The sequence below is a fragment of the Trichechus manatus genome, unplaced genomic scaffold (assembly GCF_000243295.1).
Source record: "Trichechus manatus latirostris isolate Lorelei unplaced genomic scaffold, TriManLat1.0 scaffold00013, whole genome shotgun sequence".
NCBI classification, from domain to species: Eukaryota; Metazoa; Chordata; class Mammalia; order Sirenia; family Trichechidae; genus Trichechus; species Trichechus manatus.
The window spans coordinates 18,433,315-18,453,915 of NW_004443949.1; the positions used below are offsets into that span (position 1 = coordinate 18,433,315).

Sequence of the window (20,601 nt, forward strand, 5' to 3'; positions counted from 1 at the left end):
TTACTGTAACTGTAAAAACTAATTGTAGAAGCTGTAAGTATAAAACAGTGGACTAAGGGGGAGGCACTGTTGGATTAGAGTACAGTGGCCAAACCGAAAGTCCCCTATAAGTTTTGTTATGCTGATACCTCTTGAGACTCAAAGCAAGGGAATAATCTTCTCTCAGATGAATTTTGTCAGAGGTCAGAAAGGGTGAAGACAAGAGATGATCAGATGGAAACCTGCAGCAGACCTGAATGGCTGGTACCAGAGTAACCTCACCCTGTGGACTCTTTGCCCTGCTGACTAATTGTTAATGACTGTTTTGGACTGGTAAAATGACTGGGAGGGGGAAGTTATCCTCCAAATATGAAACAACCATGGCTAGAAAAGCCAGGGGGTGGCCTAGGGTGCGATTAATTACTTTTGTGTGTGGCCTTTCTAGCTATGGGCTTGTAACTCCCACCCAGGTGATTGTGTGATAGGGTAACTGTGGCCTACCAACGGGACTGGTCAGTTTTGCCTTAAAAGAGCCAATTCCAGAGCAGAGACAGAAACCCACCACCAACGAAGGAAAAACCAGCAGCAGAGCCCCAGCAGCAGGAGACAGCATGGCGGGCTTCCTGGCCCATGGAGAGAGGAAGCTGAGTGCCTCTGGCAGAGACTTAGGGCCAAGGAGATGCATGCCTGCGAGTATGGCTGGGAAGAGGCTATCCTGATGCAAGAACTGTATCTTGGGTGTTCCTGAGCCTGAACTGTAACTATTAATCTTCCCTAATAAACCCCATAATTGTGAGTATGGTCTGTGAGGTCTGTGGCCATTGCAATGAATTATCGAACACCAACCCGGCTGGTGTCAGAATTGGTAAAGATGGCAGAGAGAAGAGGCATGTCTGACCCCCATCTCACAGAATCCAGCCTTGGGCTGTTGATCTTGGTTCTCCTTCCCCCTTGTGGGGTTGGAGGAGGTCAGATACAGCTCCCAAGCTGTTTTTAAACAATTTCCCCCTTTTACCTGACTGCAGAATAGCATACACATTTCTCGTTGACTCTCCACTGGTGACATGCTGTTGTTAGGTGCTGTTGAGCCGATTTTGACTCATAATGACTCCATGTGACAGAGAACTGCTTCGTAGGGTTTTTTAGACTGTATTATCTTTATAGGACCAGATCATCAGGTCTTTCTCCCATGATGCCACCGGGTGGGTTCGAACTGCCAATCTTTCAGTTAGCAGCCAAACGCTTAATTGTTGTGCCCACCAGGGCTACTTCCACTGCTAAGATAGACACTCTTTTTACCAGAATGAAAATAAAATACATATATATCATTGACTTCATTACTAAGACAAGAAAATAAGGGAGAAATGGCAGGTGGAATCCTTCACCATCACTCTAAACTTCCAGGGCAGGATATGTTAAAAAAAAAAGAACTGACAAAAATAATTTCAAGGCCTTGCAACTTAGCATTACTTTACTATTCTGTGCTTTTTAGCCTACCTGGGTTCATTCAGAGTCACTACATTGCTTATGGTATATATAAAACACGAATAGAAAAATAAGACGATTTATGATTGTAGTGATGGACCATGGAATCTCAACTATATAAGGAGGAAAATGAAAACGGACAGTGGACTTGAGGTCCAGAACAAGGAGAAATGTTAAGGAGGGGTTAACTAGTGAGTGAGTTACAAGGATAGGAGGTGATGGCCAGAGTGAAATACCTGAAATCAAAATTTAGGAAGTGGTAAAAATAAAGTCTAGGATGCCCAAAACCTGAAATGAGGCAGAGGTGAAGATCAACAGAAATGAGGAGGTCAAGGAATGGAGAAGGGGAGTTTAACCACGAGAGTGCTGATCTCACCAAAACTGAGTACATACATTAAATAGTCATGAAAAAAATACTAAAAAATTTAGTGAAGAAAATACTACCAAAATTAAGTACTAGTGAAGAAAATACTAAAAAAAAATCTATACACACACACTTTTATACACAGAGAACTACTTTTTATATTACTAAATGTTACCCATTGCCGTCAAATTCTGACTCACAGAGACCCTATAAGACAGAGTAGAACTGCTCCATAGGGTTTCCAAGATTGTAAATCATTACAGAAGCAGACTGCCCCAACTTTCTTCCACAGAGCAGCTGATGGGTTCGAACTGCTGAATTTTTAGTCAGCAGCCAAGCACTTAACCACTACACCACTAGGGTTTCTCATTACTAAATGTAGCTATATTAATTGATAAAAATAATCACTCTCAAAAGGAGCTAAATTTTCTTACTGTTTGAGATGTTTCTGCTGCTGCAGCTGCCATTGCAGCAGCTTTAGCCTTCTCAGCTTCATCGTATGTAGGAAGAGAGGTAGCAACACTGTAGGGAGGTGGCACGGGATAAAACTCACTGTAAGCTTCTGTATCTGGGGAAAAAAAATAACCATTAAAACATCTGATGTTGCTTGTACATAGCCTTATAACCATAAGCTAATAATTTACAAAAGACTACTACTGCTATTGCAGTCCTGTATGTTATAAGGTATACAGCATATAAATTACTATTCTAATCCTATGGTATTTTAGTCTTACTATTATACAGGGAAGGGTCTTACAAATATCCTTTAAAGGCTGATACACGAAACAAGAACCTCCAGAACGAAATTTTGAAAAGGAGTTTCAGACAAGATAAAAAAAAATACAAAATATGAGCACCTTATATTTGCCTATTATTATGCTAGCCACAGGTATATATCTTTTTTATTTTTAATTTTATTTTGATGTGGTAGTTGAGAATATACACAGCAAAACATACACCACTTCAGCCATGTCTACATGTACAATTCTGACACTGATTACATTCAAGTTATGAAATCATTCTTACCCTCCTTTTCCAAGTTGTTCCTCCCTCATTAACATAAACTCACTGCCCCTAAGGTTCCTATCTAGCCTTTCAAGTTGCTGTTGTCACTTTGATCCCATATAGATAGTTCTTAAAAGAGCATAATGCTCAAGGCAGACATGTTTTACTAGTTAAGCTAAACTATTGTTTGGTTTTAAGAAAACTTCAGGGGATATTTTTGGTTTAAGTTTTAAAGATTATCTCAGGGCAACAGTCTCAGGGGTTCACCCAGCCCCCATCGCTCCAGAAAATCTAGAGTTCATGAGAATTTTAAATTCTGTTCTCCATTTTCCCCCTTTTGATCAGGATTCGTCTACAGAATCTCTGATCCAAATATTCAGTAATAGTAACCAGGTACCATCCAGTTTTTCTGGTCTCATGGTGAAGAAGGCAGCTGTTCATGAAGGCAATCAGCCACACATTCCACATCCTCCTCCTCTGTTGATCCAGGCAAAGAGGCCAATTGCTGTGCTTTGGATGGCCACTTGCAAGGTTTTAAGATCCCACGCACTACGTAAGGAATTAGGAGGTAGAACAGAAGTACTAAACACGACATTAGGCCAGTTAACTGGGATATCCCAGGAAACCATGACCCTAAACCTCCAAACCAAGGGAAAAAAATCCCATGAGGTGTTTGGCTGTACATAAACAGGCTCAGCAGCTACTCTTTTTTGATATATCTTTTTATCAGCATGTTAAAGATGAAGAAATAGAGACTCAGAATTTACTCGTCCATTATCTGACAGCCAAAAAAGTAGGAATAGAAAAATCAGGAATAACAATAAACATTTACACAGTACTAAACATTTCATGGAAATCCTGGTGGTGTAGTGGTTAAGAGCTACACCTGCTAACCAAAAGGTCAGCAGTTTGAATTCACCAGGCACTCCTTGGAAACCGTATGTGGAAGTTCTACTCTGTTCTACAAGGTCACTATGAGTCGAAATCAACTCAACGGCAACAGGTTTGGTTTTTTTGTTTTTTTTTTTAAAAAAACATTTCATAAAGTACTTCTATATACATTAATCTTAGCAATTCTGAGGCTCAGAAAGGTTAAGTGACTTGCCCAGTATTACACAACCACTAAAAGTCAGAAGCCAGGGAATTTTTGACTCCAAAAACTATGCTCTGATAACACTTAAGGCACGATTTTTTTCAATTTTCAGTGTAACATTTTTCCCAAGTTTGATACAACAGAGATAAGCCATAATTCTCTACTTACTAGGTTAAAAGCAAAACCTAATATTTACTTCACTTTTCATTTCCTTGATCTATATGTCAGTTTCAGTAACTGCCCAAAATTCCTAAGCAAATTTAGTTAGTATTTACTTAGTTAGTTAGTTAGTTAGTCTTTACTTAAGTATAAGTGCTATATGGTAAAAGAGTCCCCCTTTAATCCTTTTCTCTTCCCATTTTCCTTTATCTACCTAGTTCTTTAAATTTTGTTTTTATGAAGTATTTCTTCTTCCTAAATTTTTAAACTATTTTTGAAATACAATCTCAAGAAATATAATAGTTAAGTACAGACTGCTTGTTAAAAGAAAATGCATTACAAATTTCTAACATATGTACTACAAGCAAAATTATATAAGTCAATCACACTAATCAAATAAACACAAAAAAGAAGTTCACATTTATTCAATTAGTGAGAAAACCTTCATGGAGATGATTTTCAGGAAGTACATTAAAAAAAGTAAGTGAAAAAAAAAATGAATTTAGTCCCAAATAGTCTAGATAAAATCTGGTCTTGCAACAACAGTAACCGAAAAAGTTGGCATGAGTTTTGAGAGAAATGACATTAATTATAGAATAAGAAATAGGAAGATGAAATACTCTATGAAGGGTTTATGTTAAAACGATTTTCAGTAACTAATTTTAAAATAAGCTTCTCATAATGAACATATAAATACATAAAATACTTAGAGAAGTTATCATAATAGTATAAAGATAATATTTGAAATATTATACAATAACTAACTTAGCATTGTTGGGAAAATATAGAATTGTGGCCAAAGAAAGAGATGAAGCTAGTTTTTTAGGACAGCCTGAAAAAGAATAAGATGAACAGTAGCAACTAAGATGTATCCAAGAATTATTAACATGTGTATGAGATAACATTATGTACACCCTTCACCTTCATTGACACATAATTATCACACTATAGTTACCACATTAGCAATCACATTTATCATCAATAACACCTTATTTTATAAGTAGGTACACATACAACACACATCTATATGTGTGTGTCTCCATGTGTGTATGTGTATGGATAAACGTGTGTATACACACATATGTACGTGTGCATGTAAATGTGTTTGTGTATATGTATCTATCTTCCAAAAGTAGTTATATGCTAGTCCATCTGGAATAAATTTTAATAAACAAAAGAAAGTTTAAATAGCTATACTTTTAAATTAACTTTTAAAAAACAATAATATGAAATAAATAACATATGAAGTAAATATTTTATAAACTATCCTTGGGAAATCTTTTTAAAAAAATCATAAAATCAAAGAAGCCCATTAGAAGACTTGATATTAATACAGAGCAATACTGGTTAAAAACTGAACTCTTAAAAACACTACTACTTGTTTCATATTAAAAACAAAAATACCTGAAGTTGTAGGTACTTCCACAGTAATACTACTGTAAGGTGGAGGGGAAGAGTTGGTCTCAAGTACTGGTGTTGAAGGAGCAGTCTGGACAATCTGTGGTGTTGCGTTTGAAGTTGACGGTTGCTCTGTAGCAGATGATTCTGAATTATCCTCTTCATTGTGAAGCTAGAAGAACAAAAGGGGAAAAATTAATGTAATTCTGATTACTTTTTAAATTTTTAACCTAATTTTTAAGAATTCTTGCAGACAAAGATCATAGTTTAGCCAAAAACAAAGTAAAATAGCATTTAAAAAGATGAGCAAAATTTTCTTTAAATGTGCTGTCCAATGCTTCTATTTTACATTCTTAACAATTACCTTAAAAACCAAAAAAAGGGGGAGAAGAGACCTACTTGTATACAGTAATGAATCTACCCACACATCACCTCAAAAGTTATCACCCCAGCTTTTCCTACTTACCAGCCTCCTGAAAAAATGTGAGCAATATATACCAAAACCAAACCCATTGCCATTAAGTCAGTTCTGACTCACAGCGACCCTGTAAGGACAGAGTAGAACTGCATCATAGGGTTTCCAAGGCTGTAAAACTTACAGAAGCAGACTGCCATATCTGTCTCCCGTGGAGCAGCTGGTGGGTTAGAACTGCCAACCTTTTGGTTAGCAGCTGAGCGCTTTAACCACTGCACCACCAGAGCTCCTTGGGCAATGTATAGCAGCACATGAAAAATAAAATATGTCTTTAGTATAGTTACAAGGGGGATAAAAGGATGCATGTATACTGAACCAGGATTATTAGCCTGCAGAAAAAAAGATGACAAGAGAGTTGTTTTAAAAGTATCTGAAGGTGTGTCTTTATAGATGTGGACTGAGTGCTTCTGACAACAAAACTGTAAGCATTAGGATTACCTCTAAATGGAAGCCTAGCCTTTCCACATATACACTATTCTGTTTCTTTTACTTTAACTGGCATGTCTCCTATAGCCTTTTATTTCATCTTAAGTTAATAACATATTACTGTGATAACTGAAAGCCTTTGTTTTGAGAAGCCAGAGGCCTCACTGAACGTTTTCTAAAAGTATCAAGATGAATATATATGGATATGCTTTAAAGTGTTGTTTAGCCACCAAAGCTTGGCGGCTTAGCCATCAGAATGGTCATTGTGTTACGCTGTGTTATATTTTTTTGCTCTAATTTGGGCATACCACAGAGCTACAGGGAGAGAACTGTAAGATTTTTCTAAAGAAAAAAAATAAATAAATAAAGCACTTTTAAACTTGTTTAAAAGAAAAAGTATCTGAAGAGCAGATATATTTTATATAGCGCCATATTCTGGCTATCTTTAGTACCAGAGGGTAGAACCAGGAGTAAGAATTAGCAGTTACAGAAGATAAATTTTAGCTCAATAAAACAATTTCTTAATCATCAGAGCCACCCACAGCACTAGCTTTTTGTGAGGCAATGGATACTTTCCGAAAGAGTTTGGATGATTATCTGGCAAAGCTGTTTATAACTAGGGTGACCATACACCCGTCTCTCCCAGGATAGTCTCACTTTTGTTCCAGAGTCCCATCCGGTTCAGCACTTTTTTCCCACCCCTTCCATTCTCAAAATTTCTCCAATTTGTATGATAAATAATATAGTCAACCTACATATGACACACACAATGTAATTCTTGTCCTTAGCAGGCATCATGGATTGAATTGTGTCCCCCCCGAAATATGTCAACTTGGCTAAGCCATGATTCCCAGTATTGTACGGTTGTCCTCCATTTTGTGATCTGATATAATTTTCCTATGTGTTGTAAACCCTAATCTCTGCCTGTGGTTAATGAGGCAAGATTGGGTTATGCTAAAGAAAACTAGGGTGGGATGCAACACCCTTATTCAGGTCACAGCCCTGATCTGATGTAACGGGAGTTTCCCTGGGGTGGCCTGCATCACCTTTTATCTTACAGGAGATAAAAGGAGAGAGAAGTGAGCAGAGAGAGAGGGACCTCATACCACCAAGAAAGAAGCACGAGGAGTGGAGTGCCTCCTTTGGACCCGGGGTCCCTGCACTGAGAAGCTCCTAGACAAGGGGAAGATTGATGAAAAGGGCCTTCCCCTAGAACTAACAGAGAAAGAAAGCTTTCTCCAGGAGCTGGCACCCTGAATTGGGACTTCTAGCCTTCTGGACTGTGAGAGAATAAATTTCTCTTTGCTAAAGCCATCCACCTGTGGTATTTCTGTTATAGCAGAGCTAGATAACGAAGACAGTAGGATATTAGAGTAGATGACAAAAGTGCCTGCTAACTCTAAAATACTATGACTCTAATAAAAACCTATCATTCTGTGATACCATATTTAACACTTAATTTAAGAAAAAAACAGATTAAGGCTGCAATAAAATTAACTGAAGAGTCAAACTACACATCAAGTAATCCAAGACGAAAGTGAACTACCCGAAAAAAAGTGAGCCACCTTATCTATGCTCCTAAGAATTTGGTAATAGCAGGTGCCAAGAGACCTCTGCAGGTACCCCACGTATTCTAAGCCAATAGCTCAAGATAAGTTCCCACAAAACACTGCTGTTCGGCAAATGACGCTAGATTTTCTACTAATAAAATTCAATCACAGAAGTCTGCCTCATTGAGTCACAGCAGTCTACCTCATATACACCATTAAGCAAATTAATAGAATTTTCTCAATTTTAAGTTTTCTTTCCAAATATTTTTCCCATTAAACCTTTACTGACTCTGGATAGTTTTCTGCTAGTGGGACTAGCATACGACAAAGCAAAAATACGAAAAATTGGTAAGCAAATGTATAAGCAGCAAATAAATGTTAATGAAAAAACTATGAGTTGGCAAATCGTGTGTAATTTTCAGCTTCTTGTTTTGAAAGTACACTGAAGTTTATTGTAGTTTTATATTTCACAATACAAGCATATTTTCAGCTAAGAAAAACATTTCCCGTTAGTATGACAGAATATATAAGCATTTCATATTTCATGAGCTCCACGTATTCTATCACCTGAACAAGTTGGAGAAAACAACTGTTTAAAACCAAGGGTCATCAGGTATTTTTATCGAGATACAACAAAGTTGTCTGTTAAACAAATAAGGTTTTTTGTTTTATTTTAAAACTGCTATTGTCTGCTCAGGACATATAAAGTGAAAAGAACTTGTAGAAGGGTATATTCAGTGTAACTGGAGTTAAATAATAATGGAGGGATTTTTATTTATGTAAGGTTTTAGCGCTCTTTTTTCCTAAAAATAGAAAAATGTTCAAGATTTGAAATACGGCAAAATGATAAATATACGGTATCTCAATCCAGACTAAACTCTAGAAATCAGATATTTCCACATTATCTAAATGGTGTATGGTAAAAAGTGACCCAAAAAAATGATAGGGACAAGTCAAAAGGACATAGGAGCCAGAGAGAAGAGGTTCCCACATGCCAAATCCGGGATGATCTGAGCCTCAAAGTAAGTAATGGTAGTTAATTAATTATAACCCATTGAATCAAGTAAGAATCCATGAATTCATACTGCTATAAATGAATAAATAAGTACCATATTTTTACACAATCATTCCTTCCCCCTACCCCCTGAAGTCTTTTCACAAGCGCCGCTATGCCGATTTTTTTTTTACTTGTTGCTGTAAAAAAAAAAAAAAGTTAGCATACAGTCCTGAGGAAAATACCTGACAGCTGGAGGGAGCGGTTCACAAACAAACACAGAAGGTGTGCATTATTTGTGTAAAGATACGATAAATTGGGAAAAAGCTCTTCCTTACAATAGAATTATAAATAATAAATGTAGAAGAAATGACAGAATTAGGGAATCATCATTTGACAACCACTATAATCACGATTATTTAAAGCAAGAATGAGCATCCCTGGGTGGTGAAAACAGTTAAACGCTCAGCTGCTAATCAGAAGATTGGAAGTTCGAGTCCACCAAGAGGGGCCTCAGAAGAAAGGCCTGTTTATATACTTCTGAAAATCAGCTACCCTATGGAGCATAGTTCTACTCTGACAAACATGGGGTCACCAAGATTTGGAATCAACTCGACAGCAACTGGTTGGTTGGTTAAGGCAAGAATGATCAATGAATTCTAAAACATGAGGGAAAAAGTATAATGAAAACAAAACTAGATATTACGGAGTCTCAAAGTATATTCCCACAAGACACTTATTAATTAAAGGGAAAAACCCTACAACGGAAAAACGGGTAACACCTCTGCCAAGTTACAAAGGTTAATATAATTAGTAACAGGTAAAATCAATATTATAGTGTAGTGAGAACAACACAATTATCACTCCTGTGCTATTCCTGACCATAAAGGAAAAAAGAAAAATAATAACCTGAATCTAATCATGGGAAAACATTAGGTAAACTTAAATTGAGGGATACACTAAAAACTAATTCATCTGTACTTTTCCACAACATTAAGGTCATAAAAGACCAAAAAAAAAAAAAAAAAAAAACTGTACCAAATTTAAAGACTAAAGAGACATGATAACTAAGTATGATGTGTAATCATGGATTAGATCCTGATCAATTTTTTTTTCTTTTTCTATAAAGGACATATGTAGGAAAACTGGCAAAATATGTTTATAGATTATAGTAACATACTAGCTGACTAAAAGGTTGGCGGTGGCGGGTTCAAACCCACCAGTTACTCCACAGACAAACATCCTAAAAAAGAAAAAAAAAAGTTATCTATGGGCATTTTTTGCATTTCCTCTTCAATCCGTTACCATCTGGCTTTCACTCAAACATCTCTTCCTAAGAACGATGACTTTATAATTGCTAAATCCAAAAGCCTATTTTCAGTCCTTATCCTACCTAAAATCTTTAATACTTTCATTCAACATTGTTGACTATACCTCCAATTTTTTTTTTTTTTAGATTTTACAGAACTATAACCTTCTGGCTTTCCTCCTACCTTTGACTATTCATTCTGTTTCTTTTGTAGGGGTACTCATTTTTCTATGCCAGCTTTAAAGTGTTTTAGCTAAAACTGAATCCAGAGCTGGGGATCTGCCTTTGACACATGGGCTGGATTGAAGCTAGTTGCTGTGTTAATTGGTTTGGGTTAGTTTTATTTGCAACAACATAGGCAACTAACCCCAGGCTAATATTGCTGGAGTTACTGTGGTAAGCATTCACTTGTCATTTAAAAAATTAGCACAAAATCTTCTTTGATTTCATTTTCTTTTAGATGATCGGGTAGTTGCTAAATGAATAAACTGAAAAGGAACATGATCTGATGCCCTAAGATCTAAATTAAAGATACAGATCTACCACCTACTAGCTGGATAATCTTAAATGTGTTATTAACCTTTTATTAAGTCTCCTTTTCTTTCTGTGCTTCATTCATTTTAATTCTGCCAGTCAATCAGCCACCAGTCAGTCACTCAACCAACATGCCCAGTATGTTCCAGGTACTGTGTTGGGTGTAGGAAATAGGTGTAAATCTCATCCCATCAACACTTTAAACTTCTGGCTTCTAACAAGTAGAAGCTCTGAGACAGGGCCATAATCTAGTCCAAATACAGCTTCAGCAGGGGTAATAAAGGGAAGTAAAAGCACAGTCTACCACAGGTAAACCGGGGAGTCAAGTCCAGTAAGAATCAGGCCGGAAACACCAACTTTTTTGAGAAAGTTAAATTCGTCCCTCAGCATACACCGAGAAGCTGAGAACAGAATCCTCCAGCAAAACTAAATACAATAATATTAATTACTAAGACATACTGTTGTTAATGATTCATCCAGGAAGCACAGCAAATGCCAAGACTCCACTACAGGCAAAAGTTAAAGGGCTGATCTATCAAAGTGCTATATGCCAAGGCAAAAAAACTCAAAAGCTGGCTGATAAATCTATATAATCTAAATAACTGCAGAATATCAGAAGCCAAACAAACACACACACACACACACACACACACACACACACGGTTAGCAACCATGTGCCCTTATACTGATTTACCCTACCATATTTTTTATTTCTTTATAAATAATATTTATTCTCAAGTTACAACATCACTGTAATGCCACATTTCTCAACAACTGGATACAAAACCATGGTATACTAAAGTTTTCAACAAAACTTGACATGACTGGAATTTTCTAGTAAAAACCTACACATTTGAATTCCATTTCTAGTGCAATGATTTGCACTAGGAGCAAAAATGAACAAGATAAAAATATGTTATAACTTCTGCTTTTGAAGAAACAAGAGCAAAAATGCTATCTGTAGAGAAGCTGAGTAGGTGGTTCTTTTTGGTACTCAAATGCCAACTGTGAGCAAGCCCACCTCAATCTCAGCACACATAATAATGCACACATAATAAAACGAACTTACCAAGTATTTCTGGAGGGGAAAAAAACTGGTAAACTAAAATTTTAACTTTATTTTTTGAAAGACTGAATTTCGCTTTAAATAAAAACCTCTAATTAGCAAACTAAAACACTGATGAAGATTTCAGAGTATTTCATTACATAGCCATTTTGTTTTTAACTAAGCTACTGCAAAACACTGTGCAGGAATATAGTATGCACAGATAAATAAAATAATAAAATACTATCACAAATAGTTCTGAGCCTATCTTTAATCATATATATTGGGCTAAGAATAAGAAGCTTAACAGTTAAGCACATATGCATCAGAATCAAATTTTCCAGATTCAAATCCAGTTCCCAGCACTCAGTAACTCTGTGATCTGTTTAAACCTCATTTTTGTCATCTATAAAGTGGAGATTCTTTTCTCATAGGGCTTTTATAAGGATTACATAAATTAATACCTGTAAATATTTAGAATAATGCCTGACACGGTAAATGCCCAATAAATGTTAGTTTAAAAACAAAACAAGGGCATTTTTAAATAATCTGTTCTAATCCCTACAACAACCCTCTGAGGTGGGTATTATCCCTTTTATCAATGATGGAACGAATTTTAAATAATTGAATTGCCACACCTAGTTAGAGATAGAGTCAAGATTCAAACTCAAGTTTTACACTATTTTCAGTTTCCTTCTATTCCAAGATATTTCCAATAAAAATTCACAGGTAATAATCTACCGCCCTCTCCCGTCAAAATGACCTTTATTAGTATTTGTAATGCAGATATGAGTACACACACCTGCTCTCTCTATTCCCAAAGTAACCACCCCCAAAGTAATCCTAATTTCTAACACCATAGAGTAGTTTTCTGTTTTTTGTATTTTATTTTATATAAATGGGATCCATCAGTATGTATTTTTTTTGTCTAACTCCTTTTGCTAAACATTTTTTTATAAGATTCAACCACATTGTTGAGTGTAGCTGTAATCTGTTCTATCTCATTGCTATATCATATTCAACTGTATAAATATGCAGGAATTTATTTATTTTACTTATATCTTTTTTCTTTTTTTTCATTTTAGCCATACTGGTTAATACGTATCTATTATATATCTAGAGTTGATTTTTGTGTATGATATGAGGTGAGGTACGGATCCAGATTAATTCCATATGGACAGCAAAATGACCTAAGCACCATTTATGGAAAAAACCACCCTTTCCTCACTGCACTACAATGTCACCTTTCTCATAAATCACTGTGGTCTGTTTCTGGACTCTATTCTGTCCTACTGATGTACTAGTCTATCTTTGCACCAAAATCATAGTAACTACCATACCCTTATAATAAAGTCTTACTATTTTTGCATAAAACCTATTATCTTATTCTTCTTAATTGAAATATATGTATTCTTTTGATAATTTTTTAAAAAGAGCTTAGCCTAGTCTCTTTCAATTGCTCAATTAACAGCAACAATAATATTAATAAGCTCCTTTTCTAATGATTCAGAGTCTAATTCTAAAGCAATTTCTTTAAAGAAGGACAGATTTTGATAGTGTTCTTTCCAAACTTATCCCTTTTCAGTTCTGAAAACCTAACAAGCCTATACCAATTTGTTGCCGTCGAGTCGATTCCAATTCATAGCAACCCAAAAGGACACAGTAGAATGGGTTTCCAAAGAGCGGCTAGTAGATTTGAACTGCCGACCTTTTGGTTAGCAGCCAAAGGCTTAACTACCGTGCTACCAGGGCTCCAACATGCCTATAATCACCAGGAAATCAAATAAGAAAGTTTCTGCGCAGAGACCCTCCCCAGCTATCAGATGTAGCTTTCAAAAAAACCCACCACCAGTATGTTGTTTCCCCAAACAGTGGTCTACAATAAGACGGAGTACTCATGCACAAAATTATGAGCTCTTTAAATTATTACAGAGCTGAACTTTTAAAGGTTAATGTCTACATAAATATAAAAATCTCTTCTAAAAGCAACTAAAAAACAGCTCTTTCTTGAACAAAATGTACATTCTTTAAATTGAAAGTATAACATGCTACAACATGAAGAATCTAAGCATATATCATATTCCCAAATAATAAATATTAGTTGAGTAACTCAAGAAGCTGTCTGACAGAATAGCATGGGATGAATAATTCTTTCAATCTTATGAAGAATGCCAATAAGACCCTTACTGAACAAGTTTTGCTAGGCTGAAACATTCTGGAGGGCTTTTTTAAAATATTCTTTATTTTGGTACAAAACATATTTACATAGAGCATTCAGTATTCATTTATTAAATTATTTTTTAACACTAGTCTCTAAAAATCCATAGGTTATTATACAGTTTAATTTATGACTTTGCTTAATTGCATCTAAGAAGAAATAAAGACTACTTACAAAGATGCATGTAACAACTAAATTTTATAAATTAGTAAAACAAAATGAAGCAAAAGAATAAAGGGTAAGAGAGCGTGGAACCAGTCATGAAGTGCTGCAATATGATGCATATATTAGTGTCCTACTGCTGCTGTAACAAATTACCACAAATTTAATGAATTCAAACACCCCTCATTTATTGTATCTCATAGTTCCCTAGGTCAGAAGTCAAGGCACAGTGTGGCTGAGCTAATTCTCTGCTTGGAAATCTCACAATGCCAGAATCACAGGGTCAGGAGGCTGCTGCGTTCCTTTCTCAATGCTGAGGACGAATCTGCTTCCCCACTCATTCAGGTTGCTGGCAGAATTCAGTTCCATACAGCTGTGGCACTGAGGTCTCTGTTTCTTTGCTGGCTGTCAGCCAGGGGTTGTTCTTAGCTTCTTGAGGCTACCCTCATTCCTTGGTTATAGCACCTTTCCTCTAACTTCAAAGACAACAACCATGGGTCAAGTCCATCTCCTGCTTCCAGTCTCTACGGCCTCCCCTTCAGCCTCATCTTTCCTCTGCTTCCAGAGAAACCTGCTGCCATCAAGTCAATTTCAACTCATAGGAACAGAGTAAAACTGTCCCGCAGGGTTTACAAGGCTGTCATCTTTACAGAAGCAGACTGCCACATCTTTCTTCCGTGGAGCAGCTGGTGGAAACTTTCAGTTAGCAGCCAAGCACTTAACCACTGTGCTACCAGAGCTCCTGCTTCCAGAGCAAGCAGGGAAAATTCTCCACTTTTAAGGGCTCACGGCACTGCATTGAGCTCATCAGCAAAATCCTGATAATCTCCTCATCTCAAAGTCCCTAACCCTAATTATACCTGTAAAGTCCCTTTTGCCATGAAACCCAACATAGTCTCAGGTTCCAGGGATTAGGGCATGGACAACTTTGGGGGCAGAGGGGAGGCATTATTCTGTCTACACAGTGCTTACAGAGTCTCCTATAGAGCCTCCAGAAAGGAAAAAACCCCTACAGATACCTTGATCTTAGCCTATCGAAAGGTGTTGGGCTTTTGGCCCACAGAATTACACGATAATAGATTTGTTGTTTTAAACCACTAAAGTTGTGGTAATTTGTTACAGTTGCAATAGAAATTTTATAATACATTTTTGGATAGATTTGAATCCAATTTTTAAGTAAATTATTCATGGACTACAGTCTTTTACCCTTCATTAGTAACAAATTACTTCTAACATCTCTTCTTTTTTTAATTGTACTTCAGGTGAAGGTTTACAGAACAAATAGTTTCTCATTAAACAGTAGTGCACATATTGTTTTATGACATTGGTTAACAACCCCAAGACATGTCAACCCTTTCCCTTCTCGACCTTGTTTTTTTGTGTGTGTGTGTGAAAATATACATAGCCAAAGATACACCATTTCAAAAATTTCTACGTGCAGTTCAGTGACATTGACTACGCTCTTCCAATTTGCTGCTATTCTCATGTTAGATGAAGGTTTACAGAAAAGTTTCTCATTAAACAGTACACGTTGCCCTATGACAATGGTTAACAACCTCACAACACATCAACACTGTCCTTACTCAACCTTGGGTTCCCGATCACCAGCCTTCCTGTCCCCTTCTGCCTTCTAGCCCTTGTCCCTGGACTTCCGTGCCTCATTAGTCCACTTTTGTTTTACGGGGCGGTCCAATCCCCGGCTGAACGGTAAAGCTCAGAAGTGACTTCACCACTGATCTAAAAGGGTGTCTGGGGCCATACTCTCGGGGTTTCTCCAGTCTCCTTTAGGCCAGTAAATCCGGTCTTTTTTGTGTGTGTTAGAATTTTGTTCTACATCCTTCTCCAGCTCTGTCCAGAACCCTCTGTTGTGATCCCGGTCAGAGCAGTCAGTGGTGGTAGCCGGGCACCATCTAGCTGTACTGGACTCAGTCCGGTGGAGGCCTTGGTAGTTGTGGTCGATTAGTCCTCTGGACTAATCTTTTCCTTGTATCCTGTTCTCTTCATTCTCCCTTGCTCCCAAAGGGATGAGACCAGTGGAGTATCTTAAATGGCTGCTCACAGGCTTTTAAGACCCCAGATGCTACTCACCAAGGTAGAATGTAGAACATTGTCTTTATAAACTGTGTTATGCCAATTGAGCTAGATGTTCCCCAAGACCATGGTCCCCACAGCCCTCCGTCCAGCAATTCAGTCCCTCAGGGAGCTTGGATGTGTGTATTGAGCTTCCATGACCCTTCCTTATACAAGTTGTGCTGGTTTCCCTAGTATTGTGTACTATCTCACCCTTCACCCAAGATACCACTTATCTATTGCCTATTTAGTATTTCCCCCACACCCTTCCCATCCCTGGTAACCAACAAAGATTGTTACTTTTTGTGTGTAAACTTTTTCATGGGTTTTTACAATAGAGGGCTCATACAATATTTGTCCTTTTACGACTGACTTATTTCACTCAACATAATGTCCTCCAGTTTCATCCATGTTATGAGATGCTTCACAGATTCATTGTTGTTCTTTCTTGCTGCATAGTACTCCATTGTGTATATGTACCATAGTTTATTTATCCATTCATCTGTTGATGGGCATCTAGGTTGTTTCCATCATTTTGCTATTGTGAACAATGCTGCCATGAACATAGGTGTGCATATGTCTCTTTGAGTGACAACTTTATTTCTCTAAGATATATTCCTAGGAGTGGGATTGCTGGATCGGATGGTATGTCTATTTCTAGCTTTCTAAGGAAGCGCCATATCATTTCCCAAAATGGGTGTATCATTTGCATTCCCACCAGCAGTGCATGAGAGTTCCAATCTCCCCACAGCCCCTCCAACATTTGTTATTTCCAGTGTTTTTGATTTGTGCCAGTAATCCCGGGGTGAGATGGTATCTCATTGTGGTTTTAATTTGCATTTCTCTAATGGCTAGTGATCCCGAGGAGCACTTCCTCATGTGTCTGTTGGCCGCTTGAATGTCTTCTCTGGCGAAGCGTCTGTTCATTTCCTTTGCCCATTTTTTAAGGATTATCTTTTTGTTGTAGAGGTGTTGGATTTTCTTGTAGATTATGGAGATTAGACCTTTGTCTGACTTATACTGTCCAAAAATTTTTTCCCAGTCTGTAGGTTCCCTTTTTACTCTTTTGGTGAAGTCTTTTGAAGAGCATAGGTGTTTGATTTTTAGAAGATCCCAGTTATCTAGCTTATCTTTTGGGGTTTGTGTGTTGATGGTTATGGTTTGTATCCTGTTAATGCCGTGTATTAGGGCCTGTAGCATTGGTCCTGTTTTTTCTTCTATGAACTGTATAGTTTTTGACTTTATATTTAGGTCTTTGATCCATTTTGAAGTAGTTTTTGTATATGGCGTGAAGTATGGGTCCTGTTTCATTTTTTTTGAAGATGGCTATCCAGTTTTGCCAGCACCATTTGTTAAAAAGACTGTCTTTTCCCCATTTGATGGACTTTGGGCCCTTGTCGAAGATCAGGTGACCGTAGGTGGATGGATTTACATCTGGGTTCTCAATTCTGTTCCACTGGTCAATGTACCTGTCACTGTACCAGTACCAGGCTGTTTTGACTACCGTAGCTGTATAGTAGGTTCTGAGGTCTAACATCTCTTCTTCTTGTCCTTCAAGAGGTACTCTGGCCCTGAATCCATTTTCTCAACTAATCCTGTCTAAGAGGAAAAAGTACTACCCCCTTTTTGCACAGGTTTTCAGTCCCATCATTTTATGACTCACACAGATTTCTGAAATAAACTTTATCCTCCTTTGCAATTCATAAAACATTTTAACCCGACTATAAAAATTGTAGCCCATTATCTCCATGTTTCAGAAGCAATAAATAACAATTTGAATGACTCTGACAAGTTGAAGCGTATCAAAACGCTGTTGAGAGGAGGTTGATTTATTTTTTGATTCAATAACTAATTTTACAGAAAAGCAACAAAGTCACAGTGCCCACAAATTTGTGAAGTTGTATAGCCCTCACTCATCTTTCTACCAAATAAACAAGCTGACAGTAAAAGTTATCAAAAAAAAAGCACAGTTAAAGAAAACCGATGCATGGTGATCCCATGTGTTACAGAGTAGAACTGCTCCATAGGGTTGTCTTGGCTGTAATGTTAATGGAAGCAGTTCTCCAGGCCTTTCTTCTGTGGAGCCACTCAGTGGGTTCAAACTGCCAACCTTTAGGTTAGCAGCCAATCACAAACTGCTTGTGCCCCTCAAGTTCCCATGATCACTCCGATTCACTAGTAAAAGGCTAAACTGTTTTTGGTATTTTCTTAGTAGAAATTAGTAATCACTGAGAAAGACTTGAATTTGAAAAGATAAAATTTAGACATTTAAAGGCTAATCTTTTTAATTTACAAAATAATTACATTTCCAAACACTGTCATTCCCTCAACCATGATGGTTTATCACAGTGACAGTGAGTTTCCGTTCAGACTGAAAAAAACTGATAATAAAGGAAACACACTTTCAGGGATGAATTGAGCATGGGAAATGGTAAATATCTCAGTAAATATAAAAGTTTTCTTCCTCTTAAGTTTTTATAAAATATGGACAGTGAAATCTGTGAGAGTCGGAACTCAATGGGACTGCCTTGTTTTTCCGGATCTCACAAGTTTTCTGCCTTTGACTGAGTACAGTCTGACCACTTTTCTACTGCTCTTTATTAGTGAAAAATATTTGAGTTTTTCTTCTCTGACAGGTTTTCACCTTACACAGGTTCCAGCTTTCGCAGGTTTTACTGTACAGGCAGTCCCTGGGCTATAAATGTCTGACTTACGTACAACCCAAGTAGTTATGAAACAACCCCTATTAAATCTATTATATTAAAAATTCAAGGTACAACTGTTCATAATAACAAACGCCCTACTTTGCGACACACATCCAAACATTATTACTGTATTATTATGTTAAAGATGTTTTAGTTATCTGGAAATGTTTCTTTAATGATTACTACTTACTATATAGTAAGACAGACACTTGACTGATGTTAGATACAAACCGTACCTAACTGTTCCGAATTCATGTACAAATTCTACTTAAAGACTGACTTAGGATCAAAACTCATTTGTAATCCAGGGACTGTCTGAATTACTATTTGAAACAAAATAATTACATTGTTGGGGTTTTCAGTGTATGTTAAAGTAAAGTACGACAACTAAAACATTAAGGTTGACAGGAAGTAGAGAATAAAGGAACCTATATGACTGCAAAGTTTCTATTTTACATGAAATGGTACAATATTAATGTTAAATATGTCATTGTTAGTTGCTGTTAAGTCGATTCCAACTTATGGCAACCCCAGGTGTGCAGAGTTTAGAACTACTCCATAGGGTTTTCAAACCTCTTGGAAGCAGATTGCCAGGCCTTCTTCTGAGGTGCCTCTGAGTGGGTTTGAACCACCAACCTTTCGGCTAGTGATCAAGCAATTTACTGTCTGCGCCACCCAGAGACTCCTAACATTAAATAAATAAATATATATGATATTTAAATAAATTTGTGTATATATATTTTTTCACTGTTTATTGTAACCTTAGAGCAATCACTAAAAAAAAATTACAAAGAGGAATAACTAAAACGACAAGAGAAATATTGAAAGGGAACACTAGGAATTCTTTGAAAATAAAATGATCCAAAAGAAAATGGGAAAGGGAAAAAAAGAGGACAAACAGAAAGCAAATAACAAAATGGAAGATATAAATCAACCATATCGATAATTAAATACAAACATTCCAATTAAAAGGCAGACGCTATCAGAGTGACTAAAAAGGTAATATCCAACTACATGCTGCCAACAAAAGACACTCTAAGGATTCAGCTAAATTGAAAGTAAACAGAAAAAGATATGCCATGCAAAAAATAAGAAAGCAGGAATGGCTATATTACTGTCAAATAAAACACATTTTCAAGACAAAGAGTACTAACAGAGACAAAGAGGAGCATTTTGCGGCAGAAGAGGCAGTTCAACATAAGGAAGACATAACAAATAGAAATGCAATACATGTAATAATAGAGCCTCAAAATACATGAAGCAAAAAATTGAGATAATTAAAGGGATACAGACAACTTCACACTCATACCAGGAATTTTAACACCCTCACTCAGGAATTAACTAAGCAACACACAAAAAAAAATCCGTACAGATATAAAAGATCAGAACAATATTATCAACCAACCGGATCTAAGTGACATTTATAGAACACTGTAGATAACAACTAAACAATATACATCCAAGTGCATATAGTATATTCACCAAGATAGATACGCTAAATCATAATACAAGTCTCAATAAATTTAAAAGGAATGAAATCATATTGAGAGTGTTCTCTGACCATAAAAGAATTAGAAATAAAAATATATAGGAAAATCCTCCCAAAATAGAAATTAAACACACTTCTAAA

General features: G+C 36.7%; 1 protein-coding gene across 1 annotated transcript in view; it reads right to left on the minus strand.

The window, feature by feature from the left end:
- Window positions 1-20,601, minus strand: part of NDFIP2 (Nedd4 family interacting protein 2) — an 82,874-nt gene that overhangs the window by 28,294 nt on the left and 33,979 nt on the right. Inside the window, exons 3-4 of the mRNA XM_012554153.2 lie at window positions 5,490-5,655; window positions 2,263-2,396 (exon numbers count right to left, since the gene is read on the minus strand). Coding sequence (XP_012409607.2) covers window positions 2,263-2,396; window positions 5,490-5,655 — 300 coding nt within the window. The remainder of the gene's footprint in view (window positions 1-2,262; window positions 2,397-5,489; window positions 5,656-20,601) is intronic.